This window comes from Melanerpes formicivorus, unplaced genomic scaffold, assembly GCF_026170545.1.
Source record: "Melanerpes formicivorus ecotype bairdi unplaced genomic scaffold, bMelFor1.0.p_v2 SCAF_10, whole genome shotgun sequence".
Taxonomy (NCBI): domain Eukaryota; kingdom Metazoa; phylum Chordata; class Aves; order Piciformes; family Picidae; genus Melanerpes; species Melanerpes formicivorus.
Genome location: NW_027142362.1, coordinates 670,290 through 696,536, shown reverse-complemented (window position 1 = coordinate 696,536; position 26,247 = coordinate 670,290). Strand labels below are relative to the sequence as shown.

Below are 26,247 nucleotides of genomic sequence, written 5' to 3'. Positions count from 1 at the left end.
AAATAGGAGTGAAGGGCACATCTGGCAGGTGGGCAACAAAGCAGTTTGCTGGGAGTCATCTGTTATGAGACCGCTAATAAAATGTTTTAGGAAAAAACATGAGCCTCCTGACCTTTGGGAACAAGTGGAGTATTGAGACAGGAACAGGGACTCACATTATGCCAAACCAAATCCCTGCAGGACTCCCTCAACCTGCACTACAGAGCAATAGGTCCCAGCAGGCACAGAGCACTTGGGCTGCGCAGAACAACCCTCTGTGCAGCATCATTCTGCAGTGCCCTGAAGCATCATCAGGCCTGGTGTCAGCTTAGGGGCTCTGCCTGGAAACCCAAAGCACAGATGGCACCCACTGTGTGCAACTGGTAACCTGGGATAGGTGGAAATACTCCTTGTTTGGCTGCAGGGCTGAGCTGCAGCACTGGCAGATCACAGAAGTCCTATACCTGTCAGCAGGCGGTACCAGAGAATGAGAGGCTTTGGTGCTGCACCTCTCTAGGTGGTGCCCACTGGGAGGGAGAAGAGCTTCTGTGCATCACTCCTTTCAATGGGGAAATACTGGGAATGCCTCAAGGAGATGGCCCAATGCCAAAGAGCTCACCTGAAATGGATAGCCAACCCACGTCTGCCATATGTCGTAAAACCAAGGTTTCTGGGGAAGACAGAGATGATTCAGAGACTGAGCAGCCCAGCAACAACAAGTCCTCTTATCTCACAATCTTCAATACTTAAAGCTTCTCTCAGTGGAGCAGGTGAAGAAGCCTTGATAACTGCTCTCCACCAATTTTTGAATTAATCTTACATCTCAGATTTATTATATTGGTCACAGCTCTTTGGCTTCTTTTCAGGACACCTGAAATGTTCCAGTTCAGCATTTCATCATCCAAAGCAGCGGGGGGGTGTTTTATTATTGCAATTACTCAAGATACGTTGCCACAGTGATTAGATTTTGCTGTGTTCACCAGTCACACACCCCAGAAGTTCAGGATGATAAACAATGTTTAGGGAGAAGAGCCAGACAGACGTGGACACGCTGACAGCTCTTCTGCTGCCCGGGAGAAGCATTAACGACACCCCAGGCAATGCTCACAGAGTTACAAGCAGCACTCTCTCTGTTATTCCCAACTTCTGACTCAGCAGCAACACCCCAATAAACAGCCACAAATACACCATTGTTGTGCCCCCCAAAAGCATTGCCAGAGGAGGTTTATGGTCTCCCTTGAGAAAAACACAGCCACGTGATGCTTTTGGAGGCAGTAACAAGGCACGTCCTAAAGCCATCTGCCTGACAGCGTAAAGCTTCCCTGGAAAGCACTCTCTGCCACAACTACTGCAGCATTCCAGTTCAAAAGGTAATGCAAAGAGGAAGCAAAACCTCAGCCTACATTGCAGACTATCACCCAGATGACACACAGCAAAGCACCCACTGAAACCAGGGAGTCTTTCCATGGGCTTCAAGAGGATCTAGAAATCAGCCCTTGCTTTATTAAAGCCTAAGAATGTCAATCCTTAAGAAACCTGACTGTCGGTCCTTCAAAGGATTAACTTACATCGTACAGGAATACAAATCCAGCGATGGAGGATGTCAGATAGAAGGAAAATCGCCAGCTGCAAAATGAAAATGAAAGAGTAAGAGCACAGCATGTTTCCATGGAGTCCTGAGGCCGGACTGCTGCAGATCACTCTGTATCAGACAAGATTCACATGAACGTGCCCTCACAGCCAGCACCAAGGCTGCCACATAGTAACTCATTCACTGATGTTTACATCATTTATTACTTCAGCAATTAGTCAAAGCTTATTTTATGTGATCACAGTATCTGTATTGTGATAAAGTAAAATTGCAGCAGTTATCTTCCAGCCAGGCAAGAGCTGATCAAAAGAATGGTCACAGCAAACGTAGTAAATTTCCCCCAAACTCACGTTTGGTAACACCAACCACTCTCACTATCAATCCCTCTAGACAATCCACAACGGACTAAGAACACCTCACAGTTCCCTGACTCCAGAACATCTTTCAGCTGCATGATCTGATCAATCACTGTGGACACTGTGAGCACCTCCAGTGACTCCTTTCAGTTGCTGAGTTAATTTCTTTTGATCTTTCTCAGGACCAACTTTTGAAAACAGAGGAGCCCTGTGAAACTTCAAACAACAACTACTGGATTACCACGAAGGTCTAAACTAGATATAAACCTCAATCTTTGACTAGGTGTGACAGCATTTAGCCTGGTCTAAGCTTTTTGTGGCTTAAGTGGATATCCAACAAGGCAGATAAAACTTCCAGGCTTTCACCACCAATCTGTTAAGTCAGCAAAGGGAAGAGAGGTCTTACGTATGGCAGTGAACTGTATTGCTGCTTACAGATGTCAGAGCAGGATGCTGTGATTTGGAGCCAGCAATCAGCATGGTAATGACTCTGCAGCCTGCGTGGGAGGCATTGTCCCTGGGATTGGGTGTGGCTGGGGACTCAGTGGGAGTGTTCCCACTCCCACCTCTACAGGTGGTGGAAGACTTCCTTTCCACTCTTCCCCTTGGCAGGAATAAGCCTGCCCTTTCCCAGAGCAGCTCTTCAAGATCAGTAGGAAAACACTGCAAGGCTTTTCACACTAAGAAAGGTCATGAGCACAAGGACAGGCCCATGGCCCCAAACACAGTGAGAACATCTTACAGAACAGGAGGTATCTGGTGGGGGGAGCAACAAACCGCTCCCAGGAAGGAGAGAGAGTCTCAAGAACACTGTACAAGTGGACTGAGATGTATCAAAGGAGATTGTGGTCTTTGGCAAACATTCATGAAGTGCCATATGAGAAAAGATGGTAAGAACCTGCCTGGTAAAAGCTGCCCCTCCTTTCTGAGCCCTACTTTAACTGGAAGCTGCTATCACAGGTGAGAATATGAGATGTTCAAAGACCAAGTCAGCATTTTACGAGAGAAACCGCCAAACACAAGATGGGGGAGGCTAGACAAGATAGGGTGCCTCATAGCTTTGGAAGAAGTCAAGAAAACTATTAATTGCCACTCGACACACTGGCAATAAACCAAATCATTTCACTTCTCAACTTTAAAGCATCTTCCCTTGGGTAGTTTGAAAACAACACTTCAGAACACCCACTGTGCACAAAGGAGAACTCAAAGGTACATGGTGGAACTTAAGAGTGCAAATCGAAGCAGAGTAGAATCCACAAGTAATGCCTGGGTCAGAGTTAACCAAGAGGTGCTACAGAAAACAACACTGTGGCAGGGGACAGACATTACACAGAGGCTGATTCTGTCCTCATACCTCCTATTTCAAGCAAGGGAGCTGTAAGCAATCTAGTGGATATAATCAGAATCTATAGATTCTGTTGATTATGTTGATTGTAAAGTGTAAGTGGTTTTCTGACTCAGATCCAAAGCACAGAGCACCTAACAAGACCATGCCATTAGTCCCCCAGCCCTACAAATGCATAATGAAGACACTTGGCAAGAAACACTGGGTGTGTCAGATGAACTCATTAGGCGAGCAGGACTGCCAGAGGACTGCCTCATTTTGCACTGAGCCAAGCTGCCTCCCAAATGTGGTGAGCAAAACCTAAGGTAAAATATTCAAATTCACCCAATTTTACTCAAGTGCTTTTTAAGCTCTGAACCTGGCCAGCAGGGAGAGCACTGAACAACAGCTATGCAAGAGATTTTTCTGGTTTAACTTCAGGAATCTTTTCTCTTCAGCTGAGTCTGACAAAAGGGGTTTCGTAGGTGCAGTTACAGCCTGGTAAGTCTCTTAAAGCAGGGCAGGTTTCGTGCAAAGGGCTTTCCACACCCCAGCATTGCTTAACTGGGAGCACTAATAGCTTAAGTATGGTTTAGATCTGGCTCATCAGATTTTCCTTGTGATGCAGAAAAATGATCCTGGAGATTGCAGGCTTTCAAAAATTTCATAATGCTCATAGCACCAACTACTGGCACAGAATAACTCTGTTCCTCATGTGCTGCCTTGAGAATTACATCCGATTAAATTCACTGACAAAGAGCAGAGCAAGGCTCACAAAATTGCACAAGAGAAACCTGTTTGCTTCATTCTCATTCAAGCAGCCAAGCAAAGTTTAATTTCAGTTTTTGGCTGTGCATTACCTGTATCCATGGCAGGCAGGTCTTTTATCAATAGCAGGAAATCTTACTGTCACTTGTAAAACAGAGTTAACTGACCCACAAAACAATGGCAGAAATAAACCCTGGATGTTGGTTTGCCATGGAATTTTACCCAGCTCAGGCTTCAGAGAGACACATCTGTCTATCAACTGGATTTCTGCCCAACAGAGGACAGCATCAAGTCATTATCATATCAAATCACAATGAAAATAACCTTGATGAAGTACTCAACTTTGAGCACTGCAGCTGTACTCTTAACCCTCATTCCTTAAGTTAATCTGTGCTAAGAGAAGTTAAGTATTATAACCATGTGAATTTTTCCCAAGATAATTCTGCTAGTCAAAATACAAACACAGAGGACATTAGGACAGTGTCTTACACTGGCATAAAGCATTTTGGAATCCAAAAGGGATGAGCTGTGTAAGTAAAGCCACGCCCCTTCAGGGATTTGCTTTGTGTGAGATTTACTGGAGTAGTTCAGTAGTAAAACGTTGAGACATGGGGAAGTTCTCACACACTTGTGAAAAATTAGAGCCTCAAATACATATGCAGGAGGTTTTGAAACTCTTTACATATTCATTGTTCTCACACAAACTTGCTCAATGGCCCACTCTCGTCATGTTCTATATGGCTATGTCAAGCTGTGACATTCATCATTTAGGCAGGATGCTGTGATTCTTGCCCTTGAACTGATTTCTGTACACATCACAACATCCCAAAGTGCCAACACAGGTACATACATAACCAAAAGCGAGCGCTTTTGTTCCCCTGCCATTGCTGGCAGACAAAAACATTTTCCTATTCTCTGCATGTTTTCCTTGAGCACTACGTAGCAGGCAACGAGTAAGCTTGTGATTGCACAATGAAGAAAACTGCACCATCTACTGAAGCTGTTTTTCTTCAGAAGAAACTGTTAACCTAACCTTTTGAAGTCACATAACTTGGAGAAATGCTTCCAATTCCTTTCCCTTTGATTGTGTGTTCACAAACCCAAACCCAAACCCTCATCAGACAGAACCAGCTTTCTGGAAATGCATCCCCCCTAGAAGGCACCCAAGGGCCTCAGATGTTTTGTTCACCCAGCAAGCTCCACAGTAATCACAAGCACCGTCTCTTCTTACAAAGCTTCCTGGAATTTCCGAAGCACTGTTGGGATCTCAAGGTTTCGCCGCCTCCGAAACCACTTTTCCACCAAATGGACAGTCCAGTTGCACTTCTTGGCCAGGCCTTGGATATCTGACTGCAAAACGAGGAACAGTGTTAGCAACAGCATGCACTCCCATGGAACTGTCATTTGTTTTCTGCTTTGCAGATCAGCTCTCCACTGTTACGAGGCCTTCACTTAAAAATATTACTAATATTAACTATTTATGGTGCTCCACCTTGCAGGCTTCCTGGATTCATTTCTGAGTGACACTCACAGAAATCCTGGATTTTCAAGACAGCAATTTATGTAACTCAAGCAGGTGTGAAATGCACAGATTCTCAAATGGTGCTATTTTATTTCTGGTGGCTTCAGGTAGTTTCAAAGATGCAACTTCTGCTGCTAGGCAAGAGCTCAGGTTGGAGCAGGGAGTGCCACTTATCAATGCATGTGCACATTAATTATATTGAGGTAAGATATTAGATACAATTAGTACATTTAAATGAGCCTCAAAGTGAGATGTGGGCCTGGAATGAAGGTGACCTGGGCTTTATGCTCAAATCCAATGCACTTTGGTGGCCCAGGGCAAGTCAGTTCATCTCCCTGAGTAAAATGCAGACTGCCTCCTTTTGACAGCTGGAAACACATTAGGACCAGAGCACTGCCTAGACATGCTTCTTCCCATTCAAGTGCAGCACCCAGGTGCCTCCCAAGGTGAAGTGGCTCTGCATGTGCTAAGCACATGGCAGTGCAATTCCTGCATTTCTGGGTGCTCAGTGTCCTACCTGCCTGGAGGCTTCCTCCCTCTTCTCCACCCCAGAGTGAGGAAGAAAGGAGTGGGTTGACCTTCCCTGGGGCTGCTGCAGGAGTGGAGCAATGGTCCAACTCATCCCTGGGGAAGCTCCTGGCAAGGCCAGTATGCAAATAGTGGGTGGCAGCAGCCTGACTCCACCAAGGTAAGCCCAGTTCAATTAGTCTCCTGCCCTCAGAGAAAGCTCTGGTATGTGGGCAAAGGCACTTCACCTGCTGGGGAGGGCAGGAGTGCAAACAGCCTCAGTGTCCAGCCCATCCTGTTGGTTGCGGAGCACTCTACTTGCCATGCAGGAAAAATGACTTTGTTTTGACAGCCAGTGGAGCCTGGATACCCTCAGTCACCAGCCAGGCCTCTGCAAGCTTCCTCAGGCACACTGGTCTCCAAGCCGGGGACTCTTTCCCATATACTGAGGGGTATAAAACATGCCGTGCTTTCTTTCAGAGATTAATGGTCAGACTGTACTCATGCAGAGGAGAGGCATGAAACAGAAATTGAGATACTTGCCCAGAGAGAGAAGAGCTCATATGTGAACACAAATACCTCTATTCCTGATGACATCAGGCAAAAGACACAATAAAAGAACAGCAGAGTTAAGGACAGAAAGCAAAGTTCCTCCAATACTAGAAAGTGCATCTTCCTTTCCCAAAACAGGGCAGGAACTCTGCCATTGCTTGATGACTACAGTTGGGTAAGCAAACATTCTGAGGTTGCATTCCCAGCAAAGTACCTGCTTCCCAGCAACAACCAAGTTGCCTCATTTGCAGAGTGGGTAAGCACTGGCTTCTTTTCCCCTTGTTTAATTCTAAAAGCAAACAGCAAGGTAACACAAAGATTGCTTTTCTTTCTCATATAAGCCAGGATTAAGTATGCAGCAATACAACAGATCAAAAGGCTTCCATGCCAACCTTCCACTACTGTTGCTTGCAACAAATAGGATACCACTTGCCACAACAGATGTCAGCTCATGTTCTCTCCAGGCAGAATGAGTTAAAGATGGAACACTGATCTTCACTGGGAATATCATTAACAGTCCAACCCAGAAGAGCATGCCAGAAAATTAAACATTTTCTGTTCTGGGGGCCATAACCTTTGTCAGCCCAACAGAAACAAGACCTCGTATAAATTAAGTCATCTGTCAGTCAGCTGGTACTGATCCCACGATGTCCTTGCCGATAGCTGATTGAAAGAGTAAGACTTGGGGTTTTCCAGCACCAAAACTAGCATAGAAGAAGGAGAATCCTTACTTGGGATGGATGTTTGGAGCACTCCCGGAAATAACTCTCTAACACAGGATTGGGCTGTGGCTTCACGCGTCTGACATTCTTTATACCTAAAGCTTTTGCTAGAGGTATAGCAACAAACCTGGAAAGACATACCATGAAAAGCTTTGACAACGCGACACAGCGACGAGACCTGAGCTATCCTCACGCCAGTGGATGAAGAAAATAAATCTAAAGCAGTTTAATCTGCCACAGAATATGACAGGAGTCTCCCTCTGCTAAACCCAGGAGAGAACTGTAGCATATTAGCACTTATGACAGAAAAGCAGAACCAAGGGCTCAAGCTTGTGGCTGTGAAATGCTGTAAAACTAAGGAAAAGATCCTGATTTTTGTGTCCCTGTGTTTTTCAGAGGCATACTGGAGTTGAGCAACAGTTAAGGGAAAGTGAAACAAGAACAGATGCTCTCTCCACGTGATTGCCACTAGGATAGGTTCTCTGAGTGGCAGATAGTCAGCATGCTGCCCACAGTGCTTCACAGGGCTGCCACTGGATTTGGCTTGTGGCCTCTAGCTTGTGGCTCACAGCAACTTCCCAAGAGACTGAAGGCTGCCCTTCCATCTTCTACACAAATTGCTGCAGAGCACAGAAAACACTTTGCTCGGGCAGGCTTTCCTGAAAAAATCTCCCCCCGCTCCTGCTATCAGCAATTGGTTGATCACTGCTAAGAGTGATGAGCAGTTTGTGCTCACCCCAGGCAGGTCCACTGCAAGCCAGATGTGTGGGCTAATTATTCACAGGAGCAATTTCTGACAGCAGCAGTGAGACACAGCTGGGCAAGCATTCACTCAGGAGACCTCGTGAATGCTTGTAAACATATGATCCAAATTACTTTTGATCTCTACCATGAATGATCCTATCTGATTCTGTTTTAAGTCCATCCAACTTACAACGTTCCAAACTTCCTCATTCTAGCCTGAAATAATTCTGAAAGCCTACCAGTCACGTTATTTAGAGGGGGGAAAACTAAAAGTACGCCAAAAAGGCACAAATAATTAAGGCAAAGCACTGCAAAGGTTAATGTATTTGTAGGCTTCTTTGATGGAGCCAAACTCTGCCTGTCCCATAAGATTCCAGCTGCAGAAGCAATCCATCTTTCAGTGCCAAAGTGAGAAGAAAAGGTATCACTATTAGTAGATCATTCACACAAAACTTTGAGATCCCTCCAGTCTGCCTAAGTTAGCTACAGCCAGACACCTGGGATCTGTCAGCCTCGCCAAAACACTCTGGTGGAGGATCAAACAAGAGGAGAGGTTTGGTTTGGAGGACAAATACCTCTACTTTTCCACCACAGGAGAAAAAAACAAAAGGAAACTCAAATGGTTTCATATGAATTGTACCTCTAGCAAAAGGAAATGACTAGAATGATCCAAATGCCGTTCTAGAAAAGCTAGATTGAAGGATTTTCCTCCTAGATGGCCTAGTTTTTCACCTGCCATGTGATCCACACAAGGTCTTTCTAGCCAACCACCAACTAATCCTTTCTAAAACCATAATAACATCACTGTAAAGATACCCAATTCTGCAAACATTTTGAGCATGAGGAGGATTGGTGTTAGCAGAAGAGCGTGTTTCCGCTCCATACCTTTCGCTGCAGAATCGGATCAGCAGCAGCACAAAAGCGTAGGGGATCGTGGCATACAACTGCTGTGGCTTGGGAAAGACGAGTCCATCACGGTCCACAAAATGATCCCACGTGCAGTTGATGGGCATCCAGATATTCTCCCACCAGAACCAGCTGTTGAGCGTCTCTAATATCTGTGCCATGCTAAGTGAAGACAGACAGGTTTCAGAATTATTCCTGAGGCATTCAAAAGAAAATGCAGGAAATAAAACCATACTGAAGCCTGCTGAAGGGAACAGTGGTTCCTAGCTAGCAAGACATTTCCCAAACAGAATGTACAAGCAGAAAATGAGGCTCAGGTCCCCCAGCAACAAGCCGTCCTGGACTGTGTGAGTTGCACTGGTATTGCAGGCCCAACAGAAGCACTGGAGAGATACTCATGTGTCCCTACACCGAACCAACATCAAGCAGACCTAGCCAAGGAAAAAGAAATTATAGGAAGCTGAAAATCCCTTGGGTGAGGGCAAGCAGCTGGGATTATAGTCCAGCAGCAGATAAAATACTAGAGCTAAATTTGGAGCTGTCATAAACCAAGAGAGAGCCCTTGAAACGTGTAGAGGGGGAAGTAATCTGCTGGCACATTTCAGTCATTCACACTACATTGCTTAGTAGTGGGCAAATCTGCAACGATCATTTACAATCTATGATATCAATACACCAATGATACTACACAGAGCTGATCTTCCCTAGGATGTCTTTGTAAATTAAATATAAGTGGGTGGAAGAGTGGAAAAGAAACCAGAAAGTCCAGGGGGTGACTCAGTAGCACAATAATGAGAACATTTTGTTGTTGCTGTTCAATAACCTACCAGCGACAGACACCCTGCTCTTGATTCCCCAGAAGTGTGTGCACAGCACCAAGTATAAAAATCACAGTGCACAGAAAACTTCTGGGAGGTGTGCAGGAAATAGGAAGATTTAACTCTGACCAAACCCTCTATCAGAGCAAAATATATAAAATTATTTCTTGAAGGAAAACAAAGCAAAAGAATAAACTACAAATCACTCAAACGTTCCTGAGAAAGTCTTCGTTTCAGCCTTTGCATTCTGCATGACTTATTTTGACATGTCTGCTATCCCTCCTTTAGTTGCAAGGACTCTGCAGTATAAATATGCCATATAGCCTATAAAAGTCTAAAATTGAGTGAAAAGAGAAGTTACTATCGCATTTTCCATAAGGCTGCACCAAGTAATTTTCTGTAATTTCTAAGAGTAATAAATAGAAATCTCTTTTTTCATACCAAAATTTCCTGTAAGCCAGATGAAGTAACTGATTGCACTGAACCATAGTTTTGAGGAGTGAACTGCTGAGCCGGGAGAATTTCAACCAAGTCTCCTCACAGTGTTAGATGTCCCATCAGAGGATCTCACAGCAATGTGTTTGTATGGGATCAAGCAGTAAGATCAAACCACGCTGAGGACAGACAGTACCTCAGGCTCTTTCACTTTGCTCTGTATTTAAGCAGGGCCCACACAACTCCACATTTGCCTTCAACTACACATAGCTTCCACCCATGCTACATCAGGACCCAATGCTTTGTGCACTCACACCAGTTTTTGGATCCGGACATGAAATCAAAGCTGGCTCTGAAGCCTTCCACACCAACCACAGCTGTGAGCCACGCCAGGCTGGTGCCGCTCAGCTGAAGCCTTGCGGCAGGGTTCCGACACAGCGACCTGTCTGCACCAGGCAGAGTTGGGTTAACAGACACTGTGAAACAATTTACTGTCCAAGCACAGTAGTCAGTATTGAAATATTAATAACTCAGCCACTTAATCTTTTTAAATGCCAAAAGGGGGCAGTAAAAAAACCCTGCTGAATGAATTGTGTGTATAAGCAAAAAAAAATAAAGGCAGGAGAAATCACAATTGTTCCTGCACTGCGAGTTTATATGCCAAGTTGCAGCCTAAAGCAATTTTTTACTGCTGAATTATAAACTCCTGGAAGTAGGGATTTATAATGGGGCTGCTAACAGACCCTTAACTCCAGCTAGCAGGCGCCATGATAATGAAGCAGGGCTTTGAAATGTGACATTTTAGGTCAGACAGAAAGGCTTGCAAACTTCCCTATAAGACCAGCAGAAAGACTCACTACACAGCTCTGCTTCCTAATGTATCTGTATTTTTAAACTAGACTGTGCATGGCAAACTATCACAAACTGTAACAAAAATAGGTCAGTCTATTCTAGCACCCTGGGAAGAGTGCTGACAGCTGGGTTGTGGGGAGAGGGGCTGTGACTGAATTTGCACCCAAAACACTTCAGCCCTAGAAAATCCCAGCAGTGCAGAGTTTCATATTGGATTCTTGGGATCTTACTAATTCATGTTTTCCTTCCACACAGGGATGGAATGCCTTACTGTATGACTGTCTTAACTGGTTAATACATCTCTCTTCAACTAAGCTCAGGAGAACGTGTTTAATCTTAAAGTTTAAGGGAATTCTGGGATCTGGGGTCTGACACACGGCTTTCAGCCCAAATCCTTCCCCACAAACACCAAATAAACTCATCAAAAGGTGGGTTCTCTAAAACTCTCTAATCCCCTGGATTTGTACCAGGTCTTCCCTGGCACACAGAGTATTAGCCCACCCTGATGAACATTGTCCAGGTAATTCTTAGAGAACTGTTAATGAGATTCCACATCCATCTGCAGCCTATTCTAACATTTCATTACCCTTAAATTGCATGCTTGCCCTACACCCAACCTGTGTTTTCACTGCAGCAAATCAGGCCATTCCCTGAGCAATCTTGAAGATTTCCATCTTCATAATAGCAGCTCCTTGAGTAGCTGGGCTTTCCCCATCTCCCTTCAGCTTGAGTTCTTACCATGAGATTCCTGGAGCACCCAGGAGGTAAGTCCTTCAAAACACACCTTGGCAGCAGCGACTTGAGCATTTTATGGTGTCTTTCTGCCTGGTTTGCTCTTAAATGGCTGATGGCTGTGTGACTAAGTACTTTTATCCCTCCTTAGATCATGGGAGATCCTGAAATACGTAGGGACTCCAAACCCCCCACTTTGCCGCATACATCCTATACAAGCAGGGCTCTCTTCTGCACTACAAACAGGCTCTGGTCCTTCCAGCTTACTGAGAAACATGCCCTGAGACCCACACATGCTTTCTACACTTTTCTGTACAAAAAGGAAGCTGACAGAAGTTTCCATCTCAGGAGGCAGCACTAACTGGGAACAGCTCAGCACTACGTTTATCATCTCCTTCGCCACAAACACACACTTGCTGCTTTCTGGAAACCTTGATTAAAATTATCACTGTAACTCAATTACACTTCTAAAGATTAACCCATCTATTATGCCATCCTCTCTGCCAAAACCAGTGCTCCCACCAGCACAAACAATTCAGCTCTACATTTCACTCACCACATCTGCAGCAAGCACTGTTCCAAATACTAACCCTCCTCATCAGCTTTCTCCACATTAGGACTTGACTGCATCAGTCTAAATTATTTACTTTGAATCCTTTTGACCCTAAACAAAGGCTATGTAAATTGTGAAAGATGAGGCCAGAGGCTGGAGAACAGGAGACAGAAAGCATGCAGGGTCATTTGTCTCTAACATGGATTTTAAATTATGTTGCTTATACTGCTTAGTTTTAACCCCAAGATTTTTGGCAGCTTGTTAAATCCTGCTGGGCTAGGAAGTCCAGCAACCCTTTGGCCATGCAATCTTACACTGAGAACACCTCTTTCAAGTGTTCATCATGTGAGTAGGTGTGGTGGGTTGAAGGGAAGCTATCCATCACAAGTCCTCTTCTGGCAGGGTCTGATAAACAGGTAGAAGTCTTTCAGCTCTTCCTTCTGCCACTCAGGGCCATGAGCAATGCTGGTGAGGTAGACAGGCATTTCCTCACACATTGCCTGAAATCTGGGTGGGAAATGGAAGAACCAGTCTCTTATCACTTGGGTGAGTGGAGAGTGTTTTGCAACAGGGTCATTTTCAGCTGCTGAGAAATTGTGGCCTCTGAGCAGGTCTATGGCTTGGGCCCCTGGAATGATTCCCTATACATCAGCATAACACCAGGGGACACTTATTTCTGTCAGGAGCTTATTACCACACAAAAGTTCCAGTGTAACCACAAGTGGTAGCAACCAGTTCCAGTGCTGGGATGAGGGTATAGATCCTGGATTTGAGAGGCAGCTGATCCATTCCATTTCCATAAAGAAGTTATTTTCCACTCACATTTGATGCTGCCGAAGAACACAAGGCAGACACAAAGGTCCAGTTCTGATTTGGGCCCAGCTCTAAGGAGAAACTTGAAAGCCTGCCCAGCCTGAACCTCCTCTTGCTAGCAGCTCTTCGTCCTTAAAACCTGTAACAGCATCAAGCAAGCAAGCAGGAGTGACTCATATTCTGCACAACCTAGGGTGAAAAAATCCTCTGCTTCTTCCCAATTTCCTGTCCCTATGCCAGCACCACTACAGTATGGCCAGGGCCAAAACTGGACTTGTTGCCCTTGCTCCAGAAGGAGCTAGAAGTCAGTCTAGCAGCAAAGTGTTTTAGAAACCCAGAAACGTCCTCTGCATCTTAGAAATTAAATACTAATAAAGAAAAGGACTCACCTCCTTGCTAAGGAAGGATCTCCTCTGTAGCCTAATCTAGTTTCAAATAGGCCTGTGCAAAACAGGAAAATCAGGAATGATTACTTCAGGACCTGTATCCTTTATAATTACCAGCAAAGCCTACACAGTTGGGAAGTATCAGTGTGAGGTTTCTTCCAAAACTCTGTTCCCTGGATCCCTGATAAACTCAATTTAAAAGGAAAAAACAAAACCAATCTCACACTTTTAATGCCACTAAGCAAAAAAAGAGCCCATTTTGGTTTCACAAAAGCTACGTGGCTGCATTTTCAAAAACAAATCCAGGAGCAGCTTTGAAGTGGAATTTCTGGCTGCTGCAATCTGGGGAATGAATCAGAGCCAAAGCTTGACAGTGCTCTCCACACAAAGCTCTGGCTTGCAAAAACTGCACTTCCCTGACCAGGACAAGGAGAGGGTGATACCCAGGATGTGAGGATGTGCTACAGCAGAATTTCCAATCCTTATTCACTGCATGAATTAGAAACCCCAGTGCATCACCATGACAAACATGCAAGTGAAAGAAGCCTTAATTTCTCTAAGCATCTTATTAGACTGCCTTCTCCTTGTGACTCAAGAAGTCTGAAAGGGACAGAATGAAATCAACAAAAAGCAAGAATAACATAATTCTCCTATTTCTCCCAGTATTTGGTAGGACTGGTAAAGCTAGTGCAGTGACTGGTGGGAAAAATCAAGTCTCCCAGATACCAAGAGATGGTGAAGCTGTCCCAGGCTGTTAACCACCAGCATTAAAGTGATATGGCTTAAGAGAGTTAATAAAGATCAGACCCACTATATCACAGGTTTGAGGTTTGCTTAGGTCTAAATGATATATTGCAACACAGCACATCTCAGCAGCAGATTCCTGGTCTGCTAAAACCAGCTAGCACTTTGCTTAAAGAATCTCCCACCTGTGATCACCACCAAACAGGTGAAAAAACATGGGACCTTGTCATGGGTTGAGTTGGCTCTGCTGCTGACACTCAATACCACACTGCTGTCATGCCAGCTTCAAAATGAAAGTGCTGGCTGGAGCAAAGTATCATGGGGCTTGAAGTTCAGATTGTAGCCTGTGAGGCCTCCTGCTCCAGGCTCTGGGTTTTGGGGTGTTGATCTTTTCTGCTGGGTGGGCTGCAGGTCAGGGGGTGGGTGGGGGGTAGCAGACAGGCTGAGATCATTGTGCATTGGGTGGTTGCCAGTAATCTCAGCTCTTTCTCTCAACCCAGAGATCTTTTCATGTTACTTTCCCTCCCATCTGTGGGGGGGAAAAAGGCTTGTGAGAGGAGGCTGAGTTAACCCAGGACAGACCTACACTTTGCTGCTAAGTTATGCACCCTTGTTCCTACTGCAGACAGCAGCAGCACTATCCAAGGGATACTTTTGAAGAACAAATCCCAGTACCAGAGAAAAGGGGGGTTTAATGAAATCCAGGAGGACTGCTCCTGGACAAACCCTAACTTGTGACTGGTTTAGTGTTGACAGCTGACATTGTGCTACACAACCTTTCAAACATACAGCTGCTGCTCTATACATCTTGTGAACATACCTGCAACTTCTGAGAGCCCACAGGCTGTGATACCAGAGGAGCTTCTCCACTGATAGCTTTTATGCCATGATATTAGCAGTCCCTAAGGCAGTAAGAGCAAGCCTGACACCTTCACTGGTTTCTTCTGTACAAATCCACATACTCAGGCATCAGCTGTTAGTTGAAGTGTCTGCAGCTGGCAGACACCTACTTGTTCCTGCTTGTTGGCACTGCTTGTTGCATTAGATTGAGCAGTTTGAAGCCTAGTCAGCACAAAGCATTTGAACTATGGTTTGTGGAGGAAAGAACAGAATGGAGGATATTGGACTGCTCCTACAACCTCTCCACATCCTGTCTTTTCTCATCTTGTTTGTCCAAATGTGAGAATAGCTCCAGGTGAACTGCACACAACCTGAGGCACAGCATGACATCTTACCAAGCCTACACAACCAACCAGTGACAGCACAGAGCAGAAGAGCTGCTGGGCTTGGGGGTTCTGAAATACTTCATACACATGAAAAAAGCTGAATTAAGATTGCTGTGAGACCTTTAACTTCTAGTTTACTCCCTAGCTTGTACAAATCCCAACTATAAAGAATTTAAATGCCTAGTTATAGGGCAATTAGAATATTTGACTTCTTTTACTGTTCTATCACATTACCTTGTAACTTGGTTACTGTATTTTAACAGGCTAAAATAGCACTTTGAATCAACCTCAGTCAAGGTGGCAAGTGAGTTTTACGTTTTCCCTGTGCTCTAGGGGCACAAAAAGAAGTAGAATTGTTTAAAATAACTCAGTCCTGTTTACTACCTTTGGAAAGAGGGGCAGGCAACTCAAGGAGAGTACAAGGATCCAGCCAGGTCATGCAGAGGCAACATCAGAAAGGCAAAAGCTCAGCTAGAACTCAACCTGGTCGCTGCCCTGAGGGATAACAAAAAAGGGTTTTACAAAAACATTAACAACAAAAAGCGAGCCAAGGATGCAGGGAGGAACACTGCTATCAATGATGAAGAAAAGGCTGAGGTACTTAATGCCTTCTTTGCCTGAGTCCTCAACCATCAGACCTCTTCTCCTCAGGATATTCACCTTGCTGATAGGGAGCAGCATCAACTCCCCCAAATCCAGGAGGAAGCAGTTAAAAGACTTGTTCTGCCACCTGGACACTCACAAGTCTATGGGGCCAGATGGGATTGACCCAAGAGTGCTGAGGGGGCTGACAAAGGAGCTTGCCAAGCTGCTCTCCATTATCTATCAGCAGTCCTGGTTAACAGGGGAGGTGCCAGATGACTGGAGGCTTGTCAGTGTGACACCCATCTACAAAAAGGGTCAAAAGGAGGAGCTGGGAGACTCCAGGCCTGTCAGCTGGAGGTCAGTCACCAGTGGTGTTCCCCAGGGCTCAGTATTTGGTCCAGACAAGACTAAGACAAGCAGGAGTGTTGATCTGCTCAATGGGAGGCACTGCAAGGGGGACCTGGACAGGTTAAATGCATGGGTTGAGGTCAATAGAATGAGGTTAAACAAGACCAGGTGCTCGGTCCTGCACATCGGTCACAACAACCCCATGTGAATCCAGCAGGTGTAAGGAAGTCATTGTGCCCCTGTACTCAGCCCTGGTGAGGCCACAGCCTGAGTACTGTGCTCAGTTCTGGGCACCACAGTATAGGAAAGACATCAAGGTGCTGGAACATGTCCAGAGAAGAGCAGTGAGGCTGGGGGGGGGTTCAGAGGGCACGACAAGGAACAGCTGAGGAAGCTGAGGGTGTTTAGTCTGGAGAGGAGAAGGCTGAGGGGAGATCTTGTTGCTCTCTCCAACTCCCTGACAGGACAGTGGATTGGGGCTGCTATTGGTCTCTTCTCCCAAGTAACCAGCAACAGGTGGTGAGGAAACTGGTTTCAGTCATGGCAGGGGAGGTTTAGATTGGACGTTAGGAAAAACCTCGCTGAGCGAGTGGAGGCACAGGAGCAGGCAGCCCAGAGACGTGGAAGAGTTGCTCTCCCTGGAGGAGTTCAAGAAGCTGTGGATGTGGCACTTCAGAACATGGTTTAGGAGTCAGTGTAGTTGGGTTACAGTTGGACACAAAGATCTTAAAGGCCTTTTCCAACCTTAATGATGCTGTGATTTTCCAGGTGAAGGTTACCAAGCTCTCTCTACTTCAAGGCAAATCACTTGTGAGCAGCTAAAATTATTTTAGCTGACTGCAGGCAGCTGAGGAAGGTGAAAGGGTTCTCACACTGTATAGTTACACTGCAAACTGTCTGATTTTAAGCTTTAAAAATGTGTAACAGTGATAGAATGGGGTGAAGAGCTATGAACTAACTTGTATATCTGCAGCAATTCCGAGGTAAAAACATAGTTCTTTGGAAAGAAAGAAAACCATTTGGAACAGAGCTAGAGAAACACCACCAGGTGCTTCAAGAAATGTTGCTAATGAATACAACATCTTTCTTAGAATTGTTACTATTGGGGCAAGATGCCCAAATCATTTTTTTGTAGCTCACCAAAATCCTGTTTGAAAGAAAACCCTGAACTGTAACTGTAAATGCTAAACTACATAATGGAGATTTTACCAGAGTAGTGAACAGCCTTGGTCACTCATTTAAGATGAGGGTTAAGGGCAGAGAAGAACAGGCCAGCAAATGTGTACAGAGTGGCCAGGACAAGCACATCTTTAGGAGTACAACAGTACCACAGAACCTGTGAAGGCAGCAGCACGGTAAGGAACCAGAGAGAGGACCTGAGGGTGCAGAGGCACGGGTTGTTGGCTTCTCCACCTGCACAGTGGATGACTCAAGGTTTTAAATTAGCCCTTGGGAAGTAGGGAAAAAGACAGGGCTCATCCACTTGTGCTCTGGAAAACTGTCTTACTTGCAGCTTCCTGAAAGAGGGTCTTAAACTGGCATGCATGTAGAGTGGCTCAAGCTTGGCCATTAGCCATCTCCACACTATCCTGAACCAGCAATTAAACCAAGTCTGCTGTGCCCTGCTGTTCCCAGTTCTCCTGTTGGTTATCCCCTCCTTTGCAGTTTAACCTGCCCAGACATACTCCACCCACAAAACCAACTAGAGGAGGAGCCAGAAGGTAACTGGTATTTCCTTATTCCAGCCACTGCTTGGTATCCTTTTCATGTCCTAACAAATACGAGAGGTCTCCAGCTCCACGTGTACCAGCATAGCCTCTTCAGCAGTGCACCCAGCGGAAGGTTTGACCCAAGCTAGGAAGCTAGCTAAAAACAGGAACATATTACAAAAAAGGGGGAAACTGAAGGTGGTTCCTCCACCTGAATGCTACAGCACTGCTCGGACAGAACCCTTTCTGGCAGCTTGTTTCATGTGTTATGTATAGCACTTGCTTCCTCAGATGTTCAACAGGTAAGTCTTACAAAACAACTCTGCTCAACTGAATTTCTCCCAGAGCACTTTTTTTCTTAGCATTTTACAGAATAAAATCAGAAATAGCTTTTCCAGGCAACTCAAATTCCAGGCTTCTCATGCAGTCACGTTTACATCATTAGCTAACATTATTCCTTCTGTTAATAAATTTTCCTCGTGGTTCAAAGGAAGTGCTCTTAAAAGCACTTAAGAGAAGAATGATACCAGAAGCAGAAAAGCAGAAGTACTACTGTAATTGCACTACTTTAAAATGAAAAGCAGTTCTCATAGGTTGAAATATTTCATGGCAACATAAAAAGCCTCATGACCACTTATTTTGCTACTTACCTGAAGACTACCATAAGGGTTACTTATAGAACAGGCAAAGTCACAGACCAGCACACGCTGATGATTCAGATCTGAGGGAGGGGGAAAAAACCAACCCAAACAGAACAGAAAAATAAGGACAGGAATTCCTACCTTTAAGATGTTGCAGTCCAAGAGAATATAAGCGCGTTAGCAGGGAAGAAGCATCACACTCACTGCTTTGGCAAAGGTAAACACGCCCTATCTACGGAACCCTTTCACATTCTTCAGAGACCCACCCAGCAAAGCTGCGCTTCAAGATTTCTGACTGAAGGCAATCCTGATGTCACGAATCCACTGGGTGAAACTCCGCAGCAGCGATGCCCAGCGCCTTCCCTCGCGCTCCTTTCAACACAGGAGATGAAGAAACACTTAAGTCACGTGGCACTGGGTGGCAGGATGAGAACTGCTCTCACCTGTGCTGCTCTGAACACAAAGCAGAGGATGCTGCGCCGCCCGACTGCGCGGCAAAGGGAGGGCCAAAGGCATCGCTTCTCGCTGTCGCTTTTAGATGCACTATTAGATGAAGGATGGGGTTGCAAATAAAGCTAGGGAGAGTTCTGCTCTTATTGACAAGCCTCCGCCAAACAAAGGTTTTACAGACAGCATGACTCCAATTCCTCAGAAGATAAGTCTAAAGCAGAACAAAGCAGACTGAAGGTGTATTGGCTCAGGGACCCCACACAATGTCAAGTGTACTTAACCTTACAGGATTTTTTAATTTATCTTTTTTTCCCCCTCTCCTTAATTCCCTGACTGAGGAATAAGGCTGACACTCATTCCTCAGCAGCTTTCCCTAGCTTTCAAATAATAAGTAACAGCCTTCAGATGTGTTAGCATTCCTTAGCATCCTGGTGGGCAGGACACCTTAATGCTATTTGAAAGGAAGGACCTCATTGACAAGCCAGGAGCAAAGAACCTCTTATTAGCCCTTTCTTCCTGCTTGCAGTCAGCAAACAGAACCCATGAAATAGGAACAGACAGGTCAGGGTTAGACCTAAGTTTCACCTCGCCCAGCATACTGTCGCTGAAGGAAGCTACTAGCACCTGTCTGGCGAGGAGTACAAGACCAGGATAAACAGAGACAGTAACTGATGATCCTTCCAGCCTCCAGCCGTGTGGGGCTTGCAAGCTTCCTAAACCATAGATGGTGCTTATGTAAATAACACAGGAGAGGCTCTCTCCCTGCCTTACTTTCCACAACTCCTCTTGAGTGTATTGCAGCTTTCATCACCACTGGTAAGGCTGCAATAAAAGTTATGACCCAGGCAATATTTGGATCCTCTTAATTTATCTCCCCCCAGAGAAAAGTCTGGGTTTGTCCATATGATTTCTTTAACTCTATTTTTTCCCCTTTCTATTTTAGGAGCTCTATTTTGCAGCTATTGCAAGTCTTCACTCCTATTATACAACTGGGAGTGGTATTCAATAAACCGATGCACCAGAAAAATACTAAAGATTCATTATTTCAGAGAGGTATTGCTATGGCTTTGCTGTTGCTTTAAATTAGCTCCCTACTTTCCCACATCTGAGCCACCAGTACGAATCAAGCAGAACATTTAGGAGCACTCTGCCAATCAGGAAACCCTGCAGCAAGCTGATTCATGGATGTCTTGGCTAATACTGTGGCAGTAGTGCAGTAAGTAATTGGCAGAAACACCTCCTTCTTATGCCTGAATCCACGATTTCTTCACTCTGACACCAACTTGCAAAACCCACGTTTGAGCAGTGCAATGTGGAGCTGCTGAACAAAATGGGGGAAAGTAGATTTACACACGTTTTGAGGAGCATCCACTGTCTGTGTAGAACTATTACAAGATTAAAGATACTGCATGGTAAGTAGCAAGGTAAATATACTCTCTTGATCAAAACTGCCCACTGACCTATCAAATTACTGCTGCACTTTCCCAGTGCTTATCCCTCAGGGATCTTAAATTTGAATGATGCAAAAAAGAAAACCAAGCAACTCTGTATGTCTCACTGAGGAGAAAGAAAAATATCCTAAGTGTTACCAATCCTTACCTGCAGCACAACACTTAACCATGCAACAATTAAACTAGATAACGAAGTGTGTATTTGACTCAAGTATTTCACGTATCACTGGCAATCGTGTAGTTTTCTGTGAACAAATATACACAGCATTCCTTTCTGTCCATTTCCAGTTGAATACAAGTGAATCCATACATTGGATGGGAGCTTTCATCTGAGCTTCTGAGCAGTTACATAAGAAAGATTATAGTATTAGTTAGCTTTCCTCAAGCTTTACCAGAAAACCCTCTTGGAAATCTTGTGAGAATAATAGCCTTCTAGAATCAGAGCTGTTGTGTATGATGGTACCTGCTGAAGGAAGAAAAGAAAGCCAAAACAAACCCAAACCCCTTCAAAACTGAAGGATTTCTTTTGTTTTGCTTTACAGAAAAAAATTCAGATTCCTCTGGGAGCCAACAGAGGAGTTCTATATGTATTGCCTATTAGAACCTAAGTACTAATCTTAGTGCCCAAGATCCAGTCTACAGCTGAGAGAGAGTAGGCTTAGACTGGATCTTAGAAAGAAGTTCTTCAGTAGGAGGGTGGTGGGACTCTGGAACAGGCTGCTCAGGGAGGCTGTGGATGTCTCCCCTGTGGGGGTGTTCAAGGTCAGGCTAGACGAGGCCTTGAGCAGCCAAGTCTAGTTGAGAGGTGTCTCTGTCCATGGCATGGAGGTTGGATGGAATAGATGGTCTGTAAGGTCCCTAAGCCACTCTATGATTCTTGTTAACTGATTATCTCAATGGCAGACATATGTATACACAAAGTGAGAATCAGTTTAATATAATAACTATGATTATTATTTGGACTGTGAATTCACTTTTCACCTCTAGTGAAACCTGTCTGCTTGCAGTCTGGCATTCCTTCAAGACTAAGGTTACAATCCTTGATACTCCTACACTTTCTGCTCCTTAAAAATCAACAAATAACTAAAAATTAATCACTCCAAGTCACATGTTCAAGGATATCAGTATCCCAACTCATAATCTTGCAATCAGTATTTTAAAAGCTAAGTTCCTCTTCACATTAATTCCTATCTTCTCCTAATACACCAACCTTCCCTTACATCAACCAGATGAAAGCTCAGAAAGCTTTCTCCTCAGGACCTTTCCTACTAAGAAGTATGCTCTGATTCATAGTCTGTACAGGTTTTTAAATAAGGAGAGGGTAATTTGTAATTAATTAATCATACATTCTGTCATAATTGAAAACTAGACACCTGATTTTGAACAAAGCAAGCATTAAGGCAATAAACACTTGTACACGAATGCCTTCGCAGGACTGCATCAGGAACACACACAATTTGAACACACAGGCTGAAATCTTCAGAATATTTGTCTTTTAAAATTGTTTCAGAACTTGGTTCCTGGAAATTTTAATAAGAATTAGAAAATTCAATACTCTGAGAAGCAATAACATGAAGGAAAACGACAACTGGATAAACAGGGCATGTCAGCAATAACACCAGACAGATAAAAACAGTGGAGAGAAGTGAAGGAACACTAACTCCACTGCTGACCCAACCACCTCACTTCACTAAAATGCAAACAACAGGACTATTAGTAGGCTTCAAATAAGCCTTAGGAAGAGACCTTTCCATCAGCTGGGGACTGCTTTTTAATCAATTTCTCTGGCACATGTAGCAACTGAGTGATACAAACACCACAATTACATTATCTCTTTCAAGTAGTCATCAACTCCTGGCTGCCTTTCATTTACCTGCAGAACATGAGTATCAATAAGCCTTCAGAACAGCAGTTAAGAATGCTCTTGTATCTAGAGGCACGGAGATGTGTGTGGATCTAGTGAAGAATGAATCTGGCTGCAGTTTAGTCAGCATTCTTCATGTGCAAGCCGAGTCTGTTTTGTCTTTAAAACATCCTTGGTGAGAAGATTATCAATTAATTTCTTTTTCTCCTTAGCATCAACTGGTCAGTGCTTGTCAAATTCACCTAATAACCAGCTACACCAGAGCAATTCCAATCCAACTGCACATCCACACTTCCACAAAGTACGTTCTAATACATTTGCAAAAGAGTAACTGCTCACAGTTATAGTAAGCAGTGTGTTAAAACGTGTGCTACTCACAAATCTTTCCCTCCAAATACAGCACTGCTAATGTACTCAAATAACTGAGCACAACACTCCAGGTGTGGCCTCACCAGTGCTGAGCGTGGGGGGATGATGCAGGAGACCGCTACACAAAGCCTCCTGGCTTCAACACCAGGGATTTAACAATTAGTCCAGCCAACTCTTTCAGAGTTTTTTAAATCCATTTTCAACAGTTCCAATAATATAGGATGAAAAAGCTGTCCCGTTGATCCCTGGAGCTGGAAGCACTGCTTGGCCAACCATATGAAAATCAACCACCAGGATGTGTAACATTTGCACACAGGATAACGCTGCAAATGTTGTTTGATTACATTACTGGAAGACTCAGAGCATCAATCTTTATCCATCTGCAATCCCTCTGATGCTTCACAGCCAGCAGTTCCCTTCTCTGCATCAGCAACTAATTGAAGATTACAGCAAATACTGGCATCATACTGGGCAACATTTATCTCAGGGAAGAAGTGCTCCTTTAGAGGCACCAACATTCTGTTGAAGATACCAAGCAGGAGATTCTCCCTTGCCAAGATAAGTAAGTACAATAAAACAGTTTCAGCTTTGCATTTGCCACATAATGGATCTTTGCCCAATTCTGACATCGGCAGAAAGGGGACCCCATTTCATACACCATTGCCTCGAGGAATATAGACTGAAGGAAGCCAAGTGGAGTTAAATTTCCAGGAAGCATTAATTTTTTTGTTTCAGTTCAATTCCTACACAAAATAGCTGTAAAAGGTCTACAGTTACAAAGTGACTCTGTGAGCTGACAAGCTCCAGATCATCACACTTTTAAGAGAAAGCCAGCAAGCAAAGACTCAACGCTGTGAACGCAGGAATAGGCACACAGGACTTTGTCACTTGACAACAAATCTTTTTTCCTTAATCAGTACATGCTGACTTGCAAAATAAGCTTCACAATCTTATCCCTTGTTTTTTATGCAACTATTACTTCTTTCAACCTAGCTATGGACATTTGGAAAGTCTTTGGAACTCCAGGGAAAAATCTTTCAGGTTTCAACTCTCTAGCACCAGGATGAGATGGGGCAGAATCTTGGACAGCTACCATCAGCATCTGGAACTCCTGACAGGGCTTCAGGGATGTACACAAACCAACCTTCCCTACCACCTTGTAGGGCAGCCAGCACCCTGAGTTTGTGTGTGCTACTTTCTTAAACATTTCACAATTTTTAACAATTCCCTATTGGAAGTGCTCTTTTGCAGCACAGGGAAGTAGGAACCAGAAATACCTAAGGGTGTTTTAATTGACCAGGCAAACTTTTTTAACACAAAATGTGTGTTGTGTTCCTTCCTTGCTTGCAAAAAGTAAACCAGCAGCAAGCCAGCCTGTCTGTTAACAAGTGTCTCTGACAGTTACCAGCAATAAACTCACTTGCACAGCATTTAAAAGACAATGACTTGGAAAAGCTTAAATCCCTGAGATGATTCTCAACCAAATCCAGGTCCATGCCTGCTGTTGAGCAAGGGATAGTAAAAGGCTGCCTCTCATCCATGCTGACACATAAATTGGCTTCTACCAAGATTTCAGAGTGAGCCAGGAAGCCTGAAAGTCAGACAAAATACAACAAGGATTTACAAATTTCCTTTGGACATCTCTTTAAGGGAAAATACACAGAAGTAATGGCCACTGACTTTTCACTCCTACCCACAAAGTCTGTGATACTTGATGCTAACTTCAGGCTCCATCCCAGACTGATGCTGGAAAAAGTACAAACAATGCCTACCCTGCAGAAGCACATCAGGGGAAAACCCAAGAAGACAAGGCACCTTCTTCCCAGCTTCATAGGAGTGTTGGAAATGCAGCAGCTCTCAGGGCTGTTTTTCATTCTCGTGTTACAGGATGAAAACTCGCATTACAAGTCTTAAAACTAGAATGGAAAGCAGCCATAAATATACTGGGGTAAATCCCATTTGAAGAACCACAAGTAGGGAACCACCTGGATTCAGCTGTAATGGCAGTCAAGCTCTACAAATACTCAGGTTCAAAAACATTCCTCTTTAAGAGTACATTCTCTGGTGCTAACTGCTTACCTCATGAAAGTGTAATTTATTCTATTGATGTTGACTCCTCAGAGCAATCACACAGGCATAAAGGGAGACTGTAGACACTTCAGGGTAAGTTCTCAGATAGAAAACTGTCTCCAGACAGGTCACCCAATTTCTTCTGAGTCTTGCTTTGGAGTAACGCAAGAAAAGTCTTAGGTATCAATACTCAAAGGTAAGGTGTCTCAATCTCCTAGCAGTAACCAACTCACTTCCTACAGTCTAATTTAATATTGGGAAGAGCTTCCGTAGCTGAGTTCATTTGCTCTGCTCACTGACATAACAGCTCTTCCTACAAATTTCTGATACTAAAGATTCAAGCCAAATAAACCTTTAAAACCAAACCCAAACAACAAACCAACCCCACCCATCCCATCTTCCACATTCACCAATGGATTAGGATGCAAATTCTTTTGCAAAGTGTTTTCTTTTTGCTAGACTTGTTGAATGTAACCATAGAGCTACCAACCCTGCCCACACACACTCTGTACAATAAAAGGAGTTGAGTCATGACAGTTTTACTCCATCTCAGGTCCCACAGTTCATAAATGGTGAACTACCAACACATGAAGGTGTCCAGCTGCCAGATACAAGCCACATTTACCCATTTATACCACTAAAACATTCTGGGAATTGAAACAATGGCTGAGAAGTGAAATGTGGGAATAATCACAACTAACAACCACCTGGGCACAAATCAGCCTCATGCCTGGAAGAATTAGATACAGTGAGATTGCAGCTGGATTTGTTGTAATCAAAGATCAAAAGATGTGCTGGATTCTACAGGATGTTCTGAGATGGCTAAACCTTTATTTTGTAAAAGGTTTTATAGTTGTAGTAATCACTGGCAAGAAGACTAGCACTTAAAATCCTCAAATTATCTCCCACTCTACCCTTCCCACCCTGCTTATCAGTGTATGAGAGTACTGTTACAATTAGCACAAACCAAGAAATGCTGAATAATGCCATATTCAGTGAAAACAACACAGTTGTTCAGTTAAAAATCTAGCAAAAGCTAGATTAGAAAACGATAGTGGAAAGGATTTCACTGAAATAAAAGTACCTACCCACCCTTAAAATCCTGATCTTGAGAAATTCTTGCTCGACTGCCTTGCCAAAGGCACTTTTCTAGTTTGAAATGAAAAGTTCCCAGGTTGTCTAGAGTTGTACCTTTGAACATGCCCAGAGGCATTTTTGTCCTGACAGAAA

General features: G+C 44.1%; 1 protein-coding gene across 8 annotated transcripts in view; it reads right to left on the bottom strand.

The window, feature by feature from the left end:
* Positions 1-26,247, bottom strand: part of CERS3 (ceramide synthase 3) — a 52,787-nt gene that overhangs the window by 24,791 nt on the left and 1,749 nt on the right. For 2 of the 8 annotated variants that reach the window (XM_068143335.1, XM_068143336.1), the window contains 5 exons: positions 8,951-9,133; positions 7,331-7,448; positions 5,250-5,368; positions 1,548-1,605; positions 599-649 (listed from right to left, as the gene is read on the bottom strand). In XM_068143335.1, coding sequence (XP_067999436.1) covers positions 599-649; positions 1,548-1,605; positions 5,250-5,368; positions 7,331-7,448; positions 8,951-9,132 — 528 coding nt within the window. In that variant the 5' untranslated portion in view covers position 9,133. Of the gene's footprint in view, positions 1-598; positions 650-1,547; positions 1,606-5,249; positions 5,369-7,330; positions 7,449-8,950; positions 9,134-13,183; positions 13,314-13,563; positions 13,616-15,914; positions 16,026-18,954; positions 19,246-25,026; positions 25,170-26,247 lie in introns of those variants that run through there. The other 6 variants (XM_068143328.1, XM_068143331.1, XM_068143333.1 and 3 more) reach the window with 6 other exon arrangements.